Source organism: Eschrichtius robustus, chromosome 8, assembly GCF_028021215.1.
Source record: "Eschrichtius robustus isolate mEscRob2 chromosome 8, mEscRob2.pri, whole genome shotgun sequence".
Lineage (NCBI taxonomy): Eukaryota > Metazoa > Chordata > Mammalia > Artiodactyla > Eschrichtiidae > Eschrichtius > Eschrichtius robustus.
The window spans coordinates 123,677,312-123,689,848 of NC_090831.1; the positions used below are offsets into that span (position 1 = coordinate 123,677,312).

Consider the following 12,537-nt stretch of genomic DNA (forward strand, 5'->3'; position numbering starts at 1 on the left):
AGAGCAGCAGTGGCAATGCCCCTGACCTGCGTGCATCTCTGTGCCCAGCTGTCCTGTGTCCTGGTGGCCAGGAGTACCAGGAGTGTGCCCCAGTGTGCGGTCGGAATTGTGGGGAGACTGAAGGCTGTGGGGAGCTGGGCAGCTGTGTGGCCGGTTGTAATTGCCCCCTGGGGCTGCTTTGGGACCTGAGGGCCAGTGTGTGCCCCCCGGCTCATGCCCCTGCCAGCTTGGGGCCCATCGCTATGCCCCTGGCAGTGCTACCATGAAGGACTGCAACCGCTGGTAAGAGCACACACCTGTGGGGGGAGGCAAAAAGCTTGGGGGTGAAGAGGTGGAGCTTAGAGAAAAGGGGCCGGGGATGTAGCTCTGTGGGTTCCAGGACAATGGCATGCACGTCAGAATGACAAAATGCTGATAACTTCCCCTCAGTTGTGGAGTACCTTAGGGCCTATAAAGCACTTTCACGTATATTACCTTATTTAATCTTACTTAATTCTTACAATAACCTAGTAAAGTAGGAAGAGGAAGAATTGTTCCCATTTTGCAGATGAGGAAACTGAGGCTTGGATAGGCTAAATAGCTTGCAGAGTCACATAGCTTGTTAATGATGAAGGACTAAGAACCCAGATCTCTGAATTCCAGTTGAGTGTGGCCCAGAGGCTCTTCAAAGGGTTACGAAGTAAAGGCAAGTTACAGCCCTACAGAGCCTGTGCCAGATCCAGGCTTTGGTGGGTGAGAGTGCAACTTCAGTGAAATCCTTTTCCTACCTGTGCTGGGAGTAGGTTTGTTCAATATTTCTGCCCCTCCCCAGAGCCCAGAGAATGGCCCCTATTGGAGTAGGGGCAGGAAAGGGTGACCGTGTCTATCCCAGGTATGGCCAGGTGCTGGAAACAGTCCCACTTCCTGTGCTTGTGACAACTGGGGTTGGGGGTGAGACGCTCAGGTCTCCAGTGTTAGAGCTGGATTTTCCCTCAACGTTAGGGGCTCCAGACCCCTGGGATCCTGAGGCTCTCCCAGGGCAGGTCAGGGGCCTGGAAGTGAGTCTGGGTTTGGGCCTGGCCCTTACCTGCCTCCCCACCTCTGGCAGCATCTGCCAGGAGAGGGGACTATGGAATTGCACTGCTCAACGCTGCATCTCACCGTGGGCATTCTGCCCCCGTGGGCTCGTCTACGTCCCTGGTGCCTGCCTCCTCACCTGTGACAGCCCCAGTGCCAACGGCTCCTGCCCCCCAGGCAGTATGGGGGGCTGTGTCTGTCCCCCAGGAACTGTGCTGCTGGTAAGTCCTGGAGGGGGCTACCCTAACCAGAGCCCTGCCCTGCCCTGACTCCTGCCTGTATGTAACTGGGGGGAGGGGCATCAGGCAGTCCTCCAAGGAGCCCTTTGTCCCCAGCCTCTGCTCAGGATGAGGGCTGCATACCTCCCGAGCTCTGTCCCTGCTGTCACGGTGGGCAGTGGTACCCGCCCAACGCTGCAATCCAGGAGGACTACAACATTTGGTATGCCCAGCCCGTGACCTGTAACCCTGTGACCTAGTGACCCCTGGCTAGGGGCTGGGGTGATGGTGGGTGGGATATCCAGACTGGCCTGGACAACGGGAGTCCTCAGCATCCCTCCAAACTGAGGGTCAGTCTGGAGTTGCTTGGAATCTGGACCGGCTGCCTCCCCTGGATACAGTTCCAGGTCCCTGTCTTCGTGAATCTGTCTCCCCTCTCCCCGTTTGCCCACAGGGTGTGCCAGGGTCGGCAGTGGCGCTGCACGGGCCAGCGGTGCGATGGACAGTGCCAGGCATCAGGTGCCCCCCACTATGTGACACTTGATGGGCTGGCCCTCACCTTCCCCGGGGCCTGCAAGTATCTGCTGGTGCGAGAGGCCAGCGGCCATTTCGCAGTCTCTGCCCAGGACCTGCCCTGAGGGGCCAGCGGCCTCACCTGCACCAAGCGCTGACCGTGCGGCTGCAGAGCACCGTTGTGCACATGCTGAGAGGTGGCTGCGACATTGAAGGGTGACGTTGCCAGGGAGGGGCACCCCAGGTGGCATCACAGCTCTGCATGGGTAGCCGAGGTCTGGGGTTCCCCGTGTCTCCCCACTGCTAGCCGTCGGTGCAGTGGGGCTGGCGCCTCTTCTCTTGGCTGGGAATCATAATTCTGGAAGGCTCCATGAAATTAAAGCCCAGAGAGGTCTAATGACTAGCCCCAGGTCACACAGCTAGAGAAGCAAAGGAAAGGTTGGAGGGGAGGCTAGGAGGGCCTCGTGGGGATCTTGGAGGGCCTCGTGGGGATCTTGGAGCCCCTTTATCCCGAGGTTGAGCCTGAATGTCTCTCTCCCTCCACAGGCCAGGCAGTGGCAGTGAATGGGGTGAGTGTAATGCCCCCCAAGGTCTACACGGGCTCCGGCCTGAGCCTGCGCCGTGCAGGCCTCTTCCTGCTTCTCACCACCTGCCTGGGCCTCACCCTGCTCTGGGATGGAGGTCAGCCCCCGCCCCCAGCCATCTGACCCACACCCCGAAGCTCCCCACAAACTCTTCCTCCTTCTCATGTGTGGTCAGAGTCTCCAAATTATGTTTTCATAATTATATTTTTCTTCATTATGAAAGCAATACCTCCTCACCAAAGAAACAGTTTAAAAATACCAAGTTTTAGAGAGAAGAAATAAAAATAAATTTCCTAACATCCCACCACCCAAACCCAAGCAGTTGGCGATTTAGAAATAACTGTTACTGAGAAATCAAAGGAAATCAAAATAACCCCCATTGTGGGAAAAAGTCGCCTGCACTGAGGCCTCTGGGGCTGGTGGGTGTCACAGGCCGTCCTGGAGTCTGGAATCCTGCCCTTTGGAGAACTTCTCTACCCCCTCCCCCCCGCAACCTGGGTTTAATTAGGAAAGTAGGCTCTCACTTCTTGCCCTTAGCCCCCCAAATGTAGGTCTCTTCTATCCCCACCAATCATCACCCCCGAAAGAGGGAGCCAGCGCCCCCTGGTGGGTGGTGGTACTTACCTGGGAAGGTCAAGCAGGCCCACATAAGAGGCGCCTAGGTCTTCTCGCCGCCCCCTGCCCTAAAGAAGGCCTCCGGCATCCTGTCTCCACAGTCCTTCCCCCTGCTGCCCTCTCCGTCCAGGCACCCGGGTCCTGGTGCAGCTGTCCCCCGAGTTCCGCGGCCGGCTGGCTGGGCTGTGTGGAGACTTTGATGGAGACGCTAGCAATGACCTTCGGAACCGCCAGGGAGTCCTGCCTGGAGCCCACGGCTGAACTGGCCGCCCACTCCTGGTGCCTCAGTCCTCTCTGCCCAGAGCCAGGAGACCTGCCGCCCCCCTGCGCCGTGAGGCTGGGCAGGAAAGGGGGAAGGGAGGAGGGGCAGCTGCGGAAACCCGGGGTGGGGGGGTTCGAGAGGCTGGGTGCTGCGGAGGAGTCTGGCTGGTCCACCGGGGTGTGCCCGCAGGTGAACGCCCACCGGGCCGGCTGGGCCCGCGCCCGCTGCGGGGTGATGCTGCAGCCGCTCTTCGCCCGGTGCCATGCGGAGGTGCCCCCAGAGCAGCACTGCGAGTGGTGTATGCATGACACCCGCGGGTGAGAGGAGCAGGCCTGGGGAAGGGCGGGGCGTGGAGGTGGCGGGCGCTGGGCCCGAGCGCTCCCTCCCTCAGATGTGATTCAGGGGGCGACTGTGAGTGTCTCTGCTCGGCCATCGCCACCTACGCAGACGAGTGTTCCCGGCCCGGGACCCACATGCGCTGGCGCAGCCAGGAGCTCTGCCAGTGAGTGTGCCCCGCCCTTGGTCCCCGATGCCCAATCCCACCACACGTTCAGCTCCTTCAAGGATACTTCTCCTAGCCTGAGAGCCAGCCATTCGTTCATTCAAGGGCAAATACGTGTGGAGTGCTTACTGTGCGCTAGACACTTTCCTAGATGAACCAAACATGATGAAATTGCGGCTCTGGGGAGCGTGCACGTTGCAAATAGCCTTGGGAGGGGCTCGGCAAGAGTCTACGCCACACACCCCCGTGCCCTCCCTGAGTGTCGCCTCAGGCTGGCTCGCCTGCTGCTGTTGCATCCTGGTGCCCTTGCACCCCGGGGACCCAAGCCTCTCTCCTCTCCACCCAGCTCTGCAGTGTGAAGGGGGCCAGGGGTATGAGGCCTGTGGCCCCGTGCGCCCCCCCCCCACCTGCCATGACCACGGTCCTGAGCCTGGGTGGCACTGCCAGGCCGTTGCCTGTGTGGAGGGCTGCTTCTGTCCTGAGGGGACTCTGCTGCACCGCGTGTAGGGTCAGAGTGGGCAGAGGGGAGGGGCCCACGAGGCCATGGTGACAGGGCTGGCACAGAGGGCTGCTGCGCCCCTTTTGCCAGAGCCCTGCCCTCTGTGATCTCAGGAGTCTGCCTCGAGCCAGCTCCCTGCCCCTGCGAGTGGCGAGGCAGCTTCTTCCCCCCGGGCACCGTACTGCAGAGAGACTGTGGCAACTGGTGAGTGGGGGGCCTCGGGGGGAGCCCTGTGCCCTGGGCTGGCTGAGCCCAGTGCTGCAGCGGGTCCCAGGACACTGTGTCCTCAGCACGTGCCAGGAAAGTCAGTGGCTTTGTGGGGATGATGGTAGCCGCGGTCAGGGGCCGGTGCCTGGCGGTGCGGAGGGAGAGGCCCCATGCCAGGAGAGTGGGCACTGTGTGCCCCACGGGTGGCTTTGTGACTACCAGGATGACCGTGGCGATGGCTCAGACGAGGAGGGTGAGTGTCCCGGGTGGCAGTGGCCAAGCGGCGGGTTAGTCCTTGAAGGTGTAACGGAAGCATGCGTCCTAGGGTGGCTTCCTAAGCTGCTGCTCTTGTTATCAGCAGCTGCGACTTGTGGGCAGGGCTGTTCTGGTTTCTGGGTTTGGGGGCTTCTCTGGGACCCTTTGTCGGCGTCCTCAGCCTGCCTGCCCTCCCCACACCAGGCTGTGCCACCCCAGGCCGTGGGGAGGGGCAGATGTCTTGCAGCTCCGGCCACTGCCTGCCCCTGGCCCTGATCTGTGATGGGCAGGATGACTGTGGAGACGGGACGGATGAGCAGGGCTGCCCGTGCCCCCAGGACTCACTGGCCTGCGCTGATGGGCGCTGCCTGCCCCCCGCCCTGCTCTGCGATGGGCACCCTGACTTTCCGGACGCTGCTGACGAGGAGTCCTGTCAGGGTTAGCGGTCCCTACCCCGGACTCCAGCCCACCAGGCGTCCCCTTCTGAGAGACCCATCTTGTGGGTCCCCACCTGCCTGCCTCCCCTCCTTCACCAATCCAGCTTCCGGCTGAGAAGTGGGCACCTGTGGGTGTGTGAGTGAGGGCACCCCAAACAGTGAGGAGAAGGGGCAGTGCCCTGGGACCAGCGCCTTTCTCTGGCTACAGGGCAAGTGAACTGCACCCCTGGGGAGGTGTCGTGCGTCGACGGTGCCTGCGTGGGGACCATCCACCTGTGTGACGGAATCTGCGACTGCCCAGATGGAGCCGACGAGGGGCCTGGGCACTGCCCGCTCCCCTCTCTGCCCACTCCCCCGGCTGGTACCTTGCCTGGCCCCTCCGCTGTCTCCAGGGAGACTGCACCTACTCCCCAGGCGAGCGTCAGCCCCCGTGAGTCTCCTGGAGGGAAGGGGGTGAGAAAGTGGGGTCTGGAGGCCTGGAAGGGAGGGGACAGCGCCTCAGAGGGAGGCCTTGGGGCAGATGCTGGGGGTGGGAAGGAGCAGGGCCCAGGCTCAGCCTCCTGGAGACACCGGAATGAAGGAAGTGAAGGGCGTTTGAGGGGGACTGAAAGAGTCCAAACTTTATTCCCAGAAGTTCAAGGCCCCCCTCTAAACCGACTGGCGTCTAACGGGAATTCTTGGAGGCGGCGGGAGAGCTTTTGGGAAACCAATAGGGCAGCAAAAAGCGGGAGCGGCTGGACTTGGGGAGGGCCGGGCGCAGGTAGGGGGCCGGAAGGGCCTGGAGGGGGAGCGGAGCCGGAGGCGGCGGAAGGGCCCGGCGGCCTGCAGGCATCCCCGGGCGCCCCGCCGGGGTGGAGCGCGGAAGCCCCCGCAGCGCCGCCCTGCGGCCCCGTCGACTTCGCGAGCGGCGGCAGCGGCGAGGGCGGCCCGCGGGGCTGGCGCTGCGACGGCGAGGAGGACTGCGCCGACGGCGGCGACGAGAGCGGCTGCGACCGGCCCTGCGCGCCGCACCTCCCGCCCTGCGCCCGCGGCCCGCTGCGCCGCTGTGCGACGGCTCGGACGGGGACCCCGGCGCCTGCGGTGAGAGCCCGGCCGGCGCGGCCACGCGCCCAGCGGGCGGGGCGCCCTCTCCTCCCGCCCCCACCCGACGGACCTCCGCCCCCTGCGCTTCGCGGGGCCGCTCGCTAGAGAGCGACTTAGGTCTGGGGGCCGCCGAGTCTGAGCGAGTTTTGTCCTCCTTGAATCTTTTCCCGGAAACTCCCTTTGAAAACTTTTGCCCGCCCGCCCAGCCCGGGGGAGAGAAGAAAGGGCTTTTGTCTTTGCCCACATTTGGGCTGGATGCATTAGAGGGTGGGCAGTGAGTGGCTCTGCCGCAGTGGGGGGGGGGGGCAGTTTGGGGGGGCTCCCCCAGCTTCTCCCTACCAGGCCTGGAGGTCCCCTCTGTGTCCCCGCAAGTCAGACCTTCACGGCCTGGCCACCTGGTGGCGGCTGGGCGCTGTCCACAGGCCCCATCTCCTCCCCTGTGGCCTGCCCCTCCTGGACCCCTCACAAAGGTGTCTGAGCCAGGCCGTGTCCCCTGAGGGTTTTGCCTCATACCCCCAGCCCATGCCTTCGGCTCCCCGCCCCCCTCTGCAGGCTCCTGCCGCCCTGCGGCAGCCTCTTCCCCTGTGGTTTGGCTCCCCAGCTGTGCCTGAACCCTGAGCGGCTCTGCGATGGGCTCCCCGACTGTCCGCAGGGCGAGGATGAGCTGGGCTGTGGTAGGCACACTGTTCGCCTGATGGAGGCCAAGGCTGGGGGGGCCTGGGAGGTGGCTCTCACTCCCACCTGTTTTGTCTCCTCTTCCCCTCAGAGGGCTGCCAGTCCCAGGAGGCCCCAACAGGACAGGGCTTCCCTGCCCAGGATACTCCCACCGGGATGGCCTCTGCCTCGGCTTCCAGCTGGTGTGGGTGGGGAGCGGGTGGTGCCCCCAAAGCGGAAGTCGCCCTGACCCCATTCCCTCCCCAGGTGTGCGATGGGCAGCCTGACTGTGAATTGGTGGGGGAGGCAGGGCCCTCCCGGGAAGAGCAGCGGTGTGAGGCCTGGGGCCCCTGGAGCCCATGGGCGCCGTGCAGCCAGACGCGTGGGCCCGGGGTGCGGGGCTGCAGTCGCCGCTGCTCGCCGCCCAGTCTCCCGGTGCTGCGGCACTGCCCGGGCCCCGAGTACCAGACTCAAGCCTGCTTCACAGCCGCCTGCCCGAGTGAGGGGTCCTGGGCACCAGGAGGCCAGTGGGGTGGGCGGGGCCTACAGAGAGCCGGAGGGAGGAAGGCACTGGTCCCCGGACCAACCTCACGGCCCGCCTCCCCACTGGTCGGCCCTTCCTCCTCACTGTGGACGGTGAATGGACCTCCTGGTGTCCCTGGTCCCCGTGCTCTGAGCCATGCAGGGGCACCAGGACCCGGCAGCGGCAGCGCCACCCACCCCGGAAGGCGGCCAGACCTGTGCCATGCTGCCTGGGGACGCTCCCAGCACCCGCCAGACCAGTGAGTGGACGGGAGGAGGGCACGGTGGGTGAAGTGTGGAGGGGCTGCTGGCGGGCGGCTTGTCCCTGAAGGGGACCCACCCTCGATGACCTCTGGTTTGGCTTCGTCTCAGGACCCTGCCCTCAGGACGGCTGCCCCAGTGTCACCTGCTCCGGGGAGCTGGTGTTCCATCCCTGTGCCCCTTGCCCTTTGACCTGTGATGACGTCTCTGGTCAGGCCGAGTGCCCCCCTGACCGGCCCTGCAGCAGCCCAGGTAAGGGGGCTCTGGGCCTGGGGTACGGTGGGCATGTCTGCCGGGACCGAGCTCTCCGCAGAGAAGCCTCACCCTGGGCCTTCCCTAGGCTGCTGGCGCCCCACAGGGCAGGTGCTGGGTGACGAGGGGCGGTGTGTGTGGCCGCGGCAGTGCCCCTGCCTGGTGGACGGCACCCACTACTGGCGCATCGAGGCCGACTGCCGGCTCTGCATCTGCCAAGATGGACGGCCCCAGCGCTGCCGGCCCAACCCAGACTGTGCCGGTGAGGCCCCCCCGGCCCTTCCTGAGGGGTCTCTGGTCTCCTCCCAGACCAGCCGGTGGGGCACCCAGCCCTGCTGCGGCCCTGACTCTTGGCCCTCCCTCAGTGAACTGTGGCTGGTCATCCTGGTCCCCCTGGGCCGAGTGCCTGGGCCCCTGTGAGAGCCGGAGCATTCAGTGGTCCTTCCAGAGCGCTAACAATGCCCGCCTCGCTGGCCGAGGTCGCCAGCGCCAGGGCATCCACCGCAAGGCCCGCAGCTACTGCACCCGCCAGGGACCTGCGGGGACCTTGACCTCACCTCCAGCTCCCACTTGGGAAGCCACCTGTGCTCAGGGTGCTTCCACGGGCACCACGGACCCCAGATAAGGACCCCCGTGCTCTGTGCCCCTATTAGTCTAAACACCAGGACTCCCAGCGCATCTTTGGGGATCCCTGGCCTTCTCCTGCATCAGTTTTATGCCCTGGAGGTCCAAAAAGGGGATGTAGGGAGCCCACAAGTCCAGGGATGGGTATGGGCCCTCCGGTTTGCACCTCGTGCCTCTGGAGGTACCTAGGGTGAGGCTTGTAGGGGGAGTAGCCATATCTGCCTGTCCAGCCCCCTCTGGGACCGCTCCGCTGGCACAGCTTGCTTCCATACCCCTCTCTTGGGCCAGCTGCAGTGTCTCGGGTTTGGGGTGGGGTCGGGGTGACGGGGTGACCAAGTGTTCCCGTTGGCCCAGGACTTTCCAGGTTCTATCACTGAAAGTCCTGAGTCCTGGGAAACCCCTCACTCCGGGCAAACCAGAATGGGGTGTTTGCATAGCTGAGCCCACTCACCAGGTGAGGGGCGGCCCTCCCTCCCCAGGTGCCAGACGAGGCCCCATGAAGGCTGTGAGCAGCACGCCGGGTCCGCCGAGTGGGGGATCGCTGGCAAGAGGGCCCCTGCGGGGTCTGCGAGTGTCTGCACGACAGCACGTCACGCTGCTCCCCCTGCTGCCCGCTGGGCAGCTGCCCCCAGGTGAGGGGGAACAGGGGCCCTGGGGCCAGGGCAGCGGGGGCGGGGTGAGCTGTGTAGAGGCCAGGGTTGCGGGTCGGGCCAGGCAGGTGGCCAGTTCAGCACGTCTAGCCTGACTCTTGTGCCCGCAGGACTGGGTTCTGGTGGAGGGAGTGGGAGAGTCATGTTGCCACTGTGTCCTGCCCAGTGAGTGGGTCTGCGGGGTGGCAGAGGAGCCCCAAGGGGAGGAGGATGGCGAGGAGTCAGAGGGAGCCACAGGTGGCAGCACCGAGTCAGGGGGGCACCGGCTACCCCAGCCTCAGGGTGATGGGAGCCTGGGTCCTGGATGCTGGGGAAGGAAGGGGCCCTCTGGGGTGGGGCTGGGGGGAAGAGCGCTTGTCTCTGCTCTCCTAAGGCCGGGCCTCAATCTCTGCCCACCTCCTCTGACCTTTTTGGGGTTTTGCCTCCCCTGTGAGGTCACCCTTGAGGGCACTTTCTTTTCTCTGGTTCTGCTGGGCCAGATCTGGTTCCTTCCCTGTTCCCCCTAAGAGCAACCATGACAAAGTTGGGCTTTTCAAGAGCATCTTTACTTGGAAACTGAATTATAAATAAAACAGAAAGATACAAAGGCTCAGAAACTGATGTGCCTTTGGGCCCAGATTCCATATCTTAAAAGTGCACCCATAGGCTGCTGAGGTTAGGAGAGAGCCCGCATGTACAGTTGTACAGGTGGTTCACTGCACAAGTTATGTGGCGAGTGGGGGCTAGGCTCTAGCCTGGAGGACCGCTTCCATCCAGAGATGCCCTTTTCTCGTGCCCACAAGGGTACCCTATTAGGGACAGCAGCCCTGGATTAGGAACTGCAGCCGCTCGGTCCTGGCCCCTGAAGTGGCTTTGGACTGGCGGTTTTATTCTACATTCTCTAAGTATTCAGTGGAAGTGAAAACCCCCAACTCACAACAAGGGAAAGAGGATGGGCTTTTCCAGCTGGGGAGCTGTTCCCAAAGCTCCTGGGAAGTCGTGGGAGAGAAAGTGCCCCAGGAAGTGGAGAGAGGTCAGGGAGCTGGGCCAGGGGCTGGTGTGAGCCTGAGTCTCCCCACACAGGAGAGAACCACACGGTCTGCCACATGGCCCCTCCAGCCCCAAGCCCCCAGATCGGGGCCCCTCTGATCACCCACGTTCTGCCTCCCCCCGGAGGTAAGGGCCACGGGCTATCGTAGGGCGGAGGGGGGATGTTGCCCAAGGGTTGTCCAACCTGGGAGGGGAAACAGGATCGCTGGGCTATAGCTCTTGCTTCCATGGGGAGGATGGTTAGCCTAAGGATCTAGACGTCATCCCAGCCTAAGTTGCCTCTCCATCCCTGCCTTCCCTGCACCAGCCTTCTGTCCCTGTTGACACCACAAGGTCAACTGTGTGGGCCCTTCAAATCCCCCAACTCCCCTTGTGCCTTCCTAACTATGCCCCTAGCAGGCTCCTGCCACCCTCTGCCCTCCCCCAACTCCAGCCCCTCTCTCGTGCACCCAGATCCCTGCTGTTCTCCCCTGGGCCTGGCCCGACTCCCCGAGGGGAGCCTGCATGCTTCGCCCCAGCAGCTGGAGCGCCGCACCTGGGCTGCCATCCTAAGGCCTCCCACGGGGGCACCTGGGCAGCAGGGCTGGAGCCCCGTAGAGGATGCTTATGCTCAGTGGCACACCCAGCCCCCCTACTTGCAGCTGGACCTGCTACGGCCCCGGAACCTCACTGGTGCGTGGGGAGGGGGCAGGGGCTGGAGGAGGAGGTGGCAGACGGTGGATGGTGGTAGCGGTGGCGGTGGAGGTTGGTGGGCTGAGGGTAGTGTTCACTCTGACCCCTGCCCCTCCCCCCAGGCATCATGGTGCAGGGGGCTGGGTCCTCAGACTTGCTCCAGTTCAGCAATGATGGTCTACACTGGCACAACTATCGTGACGTCCTGCCTGGTATTCAGCCTCCACCCAAGTTACCACCCATCTGGACCCCCTGGGCCAGAGAGCCACCATGCCCCTTTGTGGGATGCAAAGTCTTTGTCCCTGAGGGGCTTCTAGTATCCAGAAGGACATTGCCTGTTTTAGAGGCTTGTCCAACACCTGTTAGTAGCAGGGACAGTGTTCCGTGGAGCAGGGGGCTTGGGGATCACTGTGAAAGGGGCATCAGAAACAAGCGAAGTGGCTCAGACACGGGGCAGGTGTGGGAAGCTCTACCGTGGAGGGAGGGGGTTGGGGTGACATCAAGTTCACTGAAGGCCTCACAGCCCGTGGAGAGCAGCCTGGGCACGGCTCTGCCCTCGTGGGGTTTGCTTCCTCCCCAGGGAGACAGTATGTTCGCTCTTAAACGCTTGAGGAGCACCTGCTGTGTCTGGGCACTGGCGTGGCCCTCGGGAAACCAGGGCCAGAGCCCCTCAACCTTGAGGGACCTGGATGGCTTATGCCAGGAGAGCATGAGCTCTGGGAAGGCCAGGTCCATGCCATGAAGGTTGGGGGATGGGCAAGGGGGACACTGGGGAGGGTCACGGTGGCAGCCTGAGCGGAAGGCCGGCTCGAGCCTCGGTGAGCAGGGACCCCTGTGCCCACAGCTTTTTCCTGGGAACCGGGATGACGTGGCTCCCGCAGTGTGGACGTTTGGCCGGATGGTGCAGGCGCGGTACATCCGGGTGTGGCCCCTCGATGTGTACCTCAGTGCCGCCCCCCACGGGGAGGCCAACCATGGCATCCCCCTGCCGGCGGAGCTGCTGGGCTGTGAGCCAGGTACAGGCTGGGCTGGGGGCGGGAGCGGGCAGGAGGGACAGGCAGGAGCCCTCAGCCATCCCCCCTGCACCCGTGTCCCCACCGGCAGTGCCCCCGTGCCCAGGGTTGGGCACCGCTGTGCCAGTGGCGAGTGTGCCCTGAGGGGGGCCCCGTGCGCTGGTGTGGAAGGCTGCGAGGCCGGCTCCGATGAGGAGGGCTGTCTGCCCCCGCCCGCAGGCACTGGCAGGTGTGGGGTACCCGGCTGCCCCGCTTAGCCTCGTAGGGTCAGCCTTGTGGGAGGTACCTGCGCCGCCTTCACCCGCAAAGTGCCCGTGGGCCCGGTGTGCTGACCTGCTGCAGACGGGTGCCTTTGGAGGGCCCCTCCCGCTGTGGGGTTCTCGGCGTCTGTGCCCCCGTCCTAGAGTCTGGAGGTCAGTGGTTCTCGGCGTCTGTGCCCCCATCCTAGAGTCTGGAGGTCAGTGGTTCTTGGCGTCTGTGCCCCCGTCCTAGAGTCTGGAGGTCAGTGGTTCTCGGCGTCTGTGCCCCCGTCCTAGAGTCTGGAGGTCAGTGGTTCTCGGCGTCTGTGCCCCCGTCCTAGAGTCTGGAGGTCAGTGGTTCTCGGCGTCTGTGCCCCCGTCCTAGAGTCT

The 12,537-nt window shown here is 64.0% G+C and overlaps 1 protein-coding gene across 1 annotated transcript in view; it reads left to right on the forward strand.

The window, feature by feature from the left end:
* The window catches only part of LOC137768369 (SCO-spondin-like), a 38,485-nt gene that overhangs the window by 5,710 nt on the left and 20,238 nt on the right, over positions 1–12,537 (forward strand). The window contains 34 exon segments of the mRNA XM_068549842.1: positions 49–180; positions 183–282; positions 1,088–1,277; positions 1,403–1,497; positions 1,729–1,937; positions 1,940–1,984; positions 2,334–2,468; positions 3,117–3,226; positions 3,228–3,317; positions 3,438–3,565; positions 3,640–3,749; positions 4,097–4,258; positions 4,363–4,453; positions 4,540–4,709; positions 4,916–5,149; positions 5,357–5,572; positions 6,023–6,179; positions 6,829–6,909; positions 6,998–7,088; positions 7,153–7,385; positions 7,517–7,608; positions 7,611–7,667; positions 7,780–7,920; positions 8,009–8,182; positions 8,286–8,433; positions 9,021–9,058; positions 9,061–9,176; positions 9,305–9,359; positions 10,257–10,349; positions 10,677–10,895; positions 11,018–11,117; positions 11,730–11,911; positions 12,000–12,014; positions 12,017–12,137. Of these exon segments, the coding sequence (XP_068405943.1) occupies positions 49–180; positions 183–282; positions 1,088–1,277; positions 1,403–1,497; positions 1,729–1,937; positions 1,940–1,984; positions 2,334–2,468; positions 3,117–3,226; positions 3,228–3,317; positions 3,438–3,565; positions 3,640–3,749; positions 4,097–4,258; positions 4,363–4,453; positions 4,540–4,709; positions 4,916–5,149; positions 5,357–5,572; positions 6,023–6,179; positions 6,829–6,909; positions 6,998–7,088; positions 7,153–7,385; positions 7,517–7,608; positions 7,611–7,667; positions 7,780–7,920; positions 8,009–8,182; positions 8,286–8,433; positions 9,021–9,058; positions 9,061–9,176; positions 9,305–9,359; positions 10,257–10,349; positions 10,677–10,895; positions 11,018–11,117; positions 11,730–11,911; positions 12,000–12,014; positions 12,017–12,137 (4,330 nt within the window).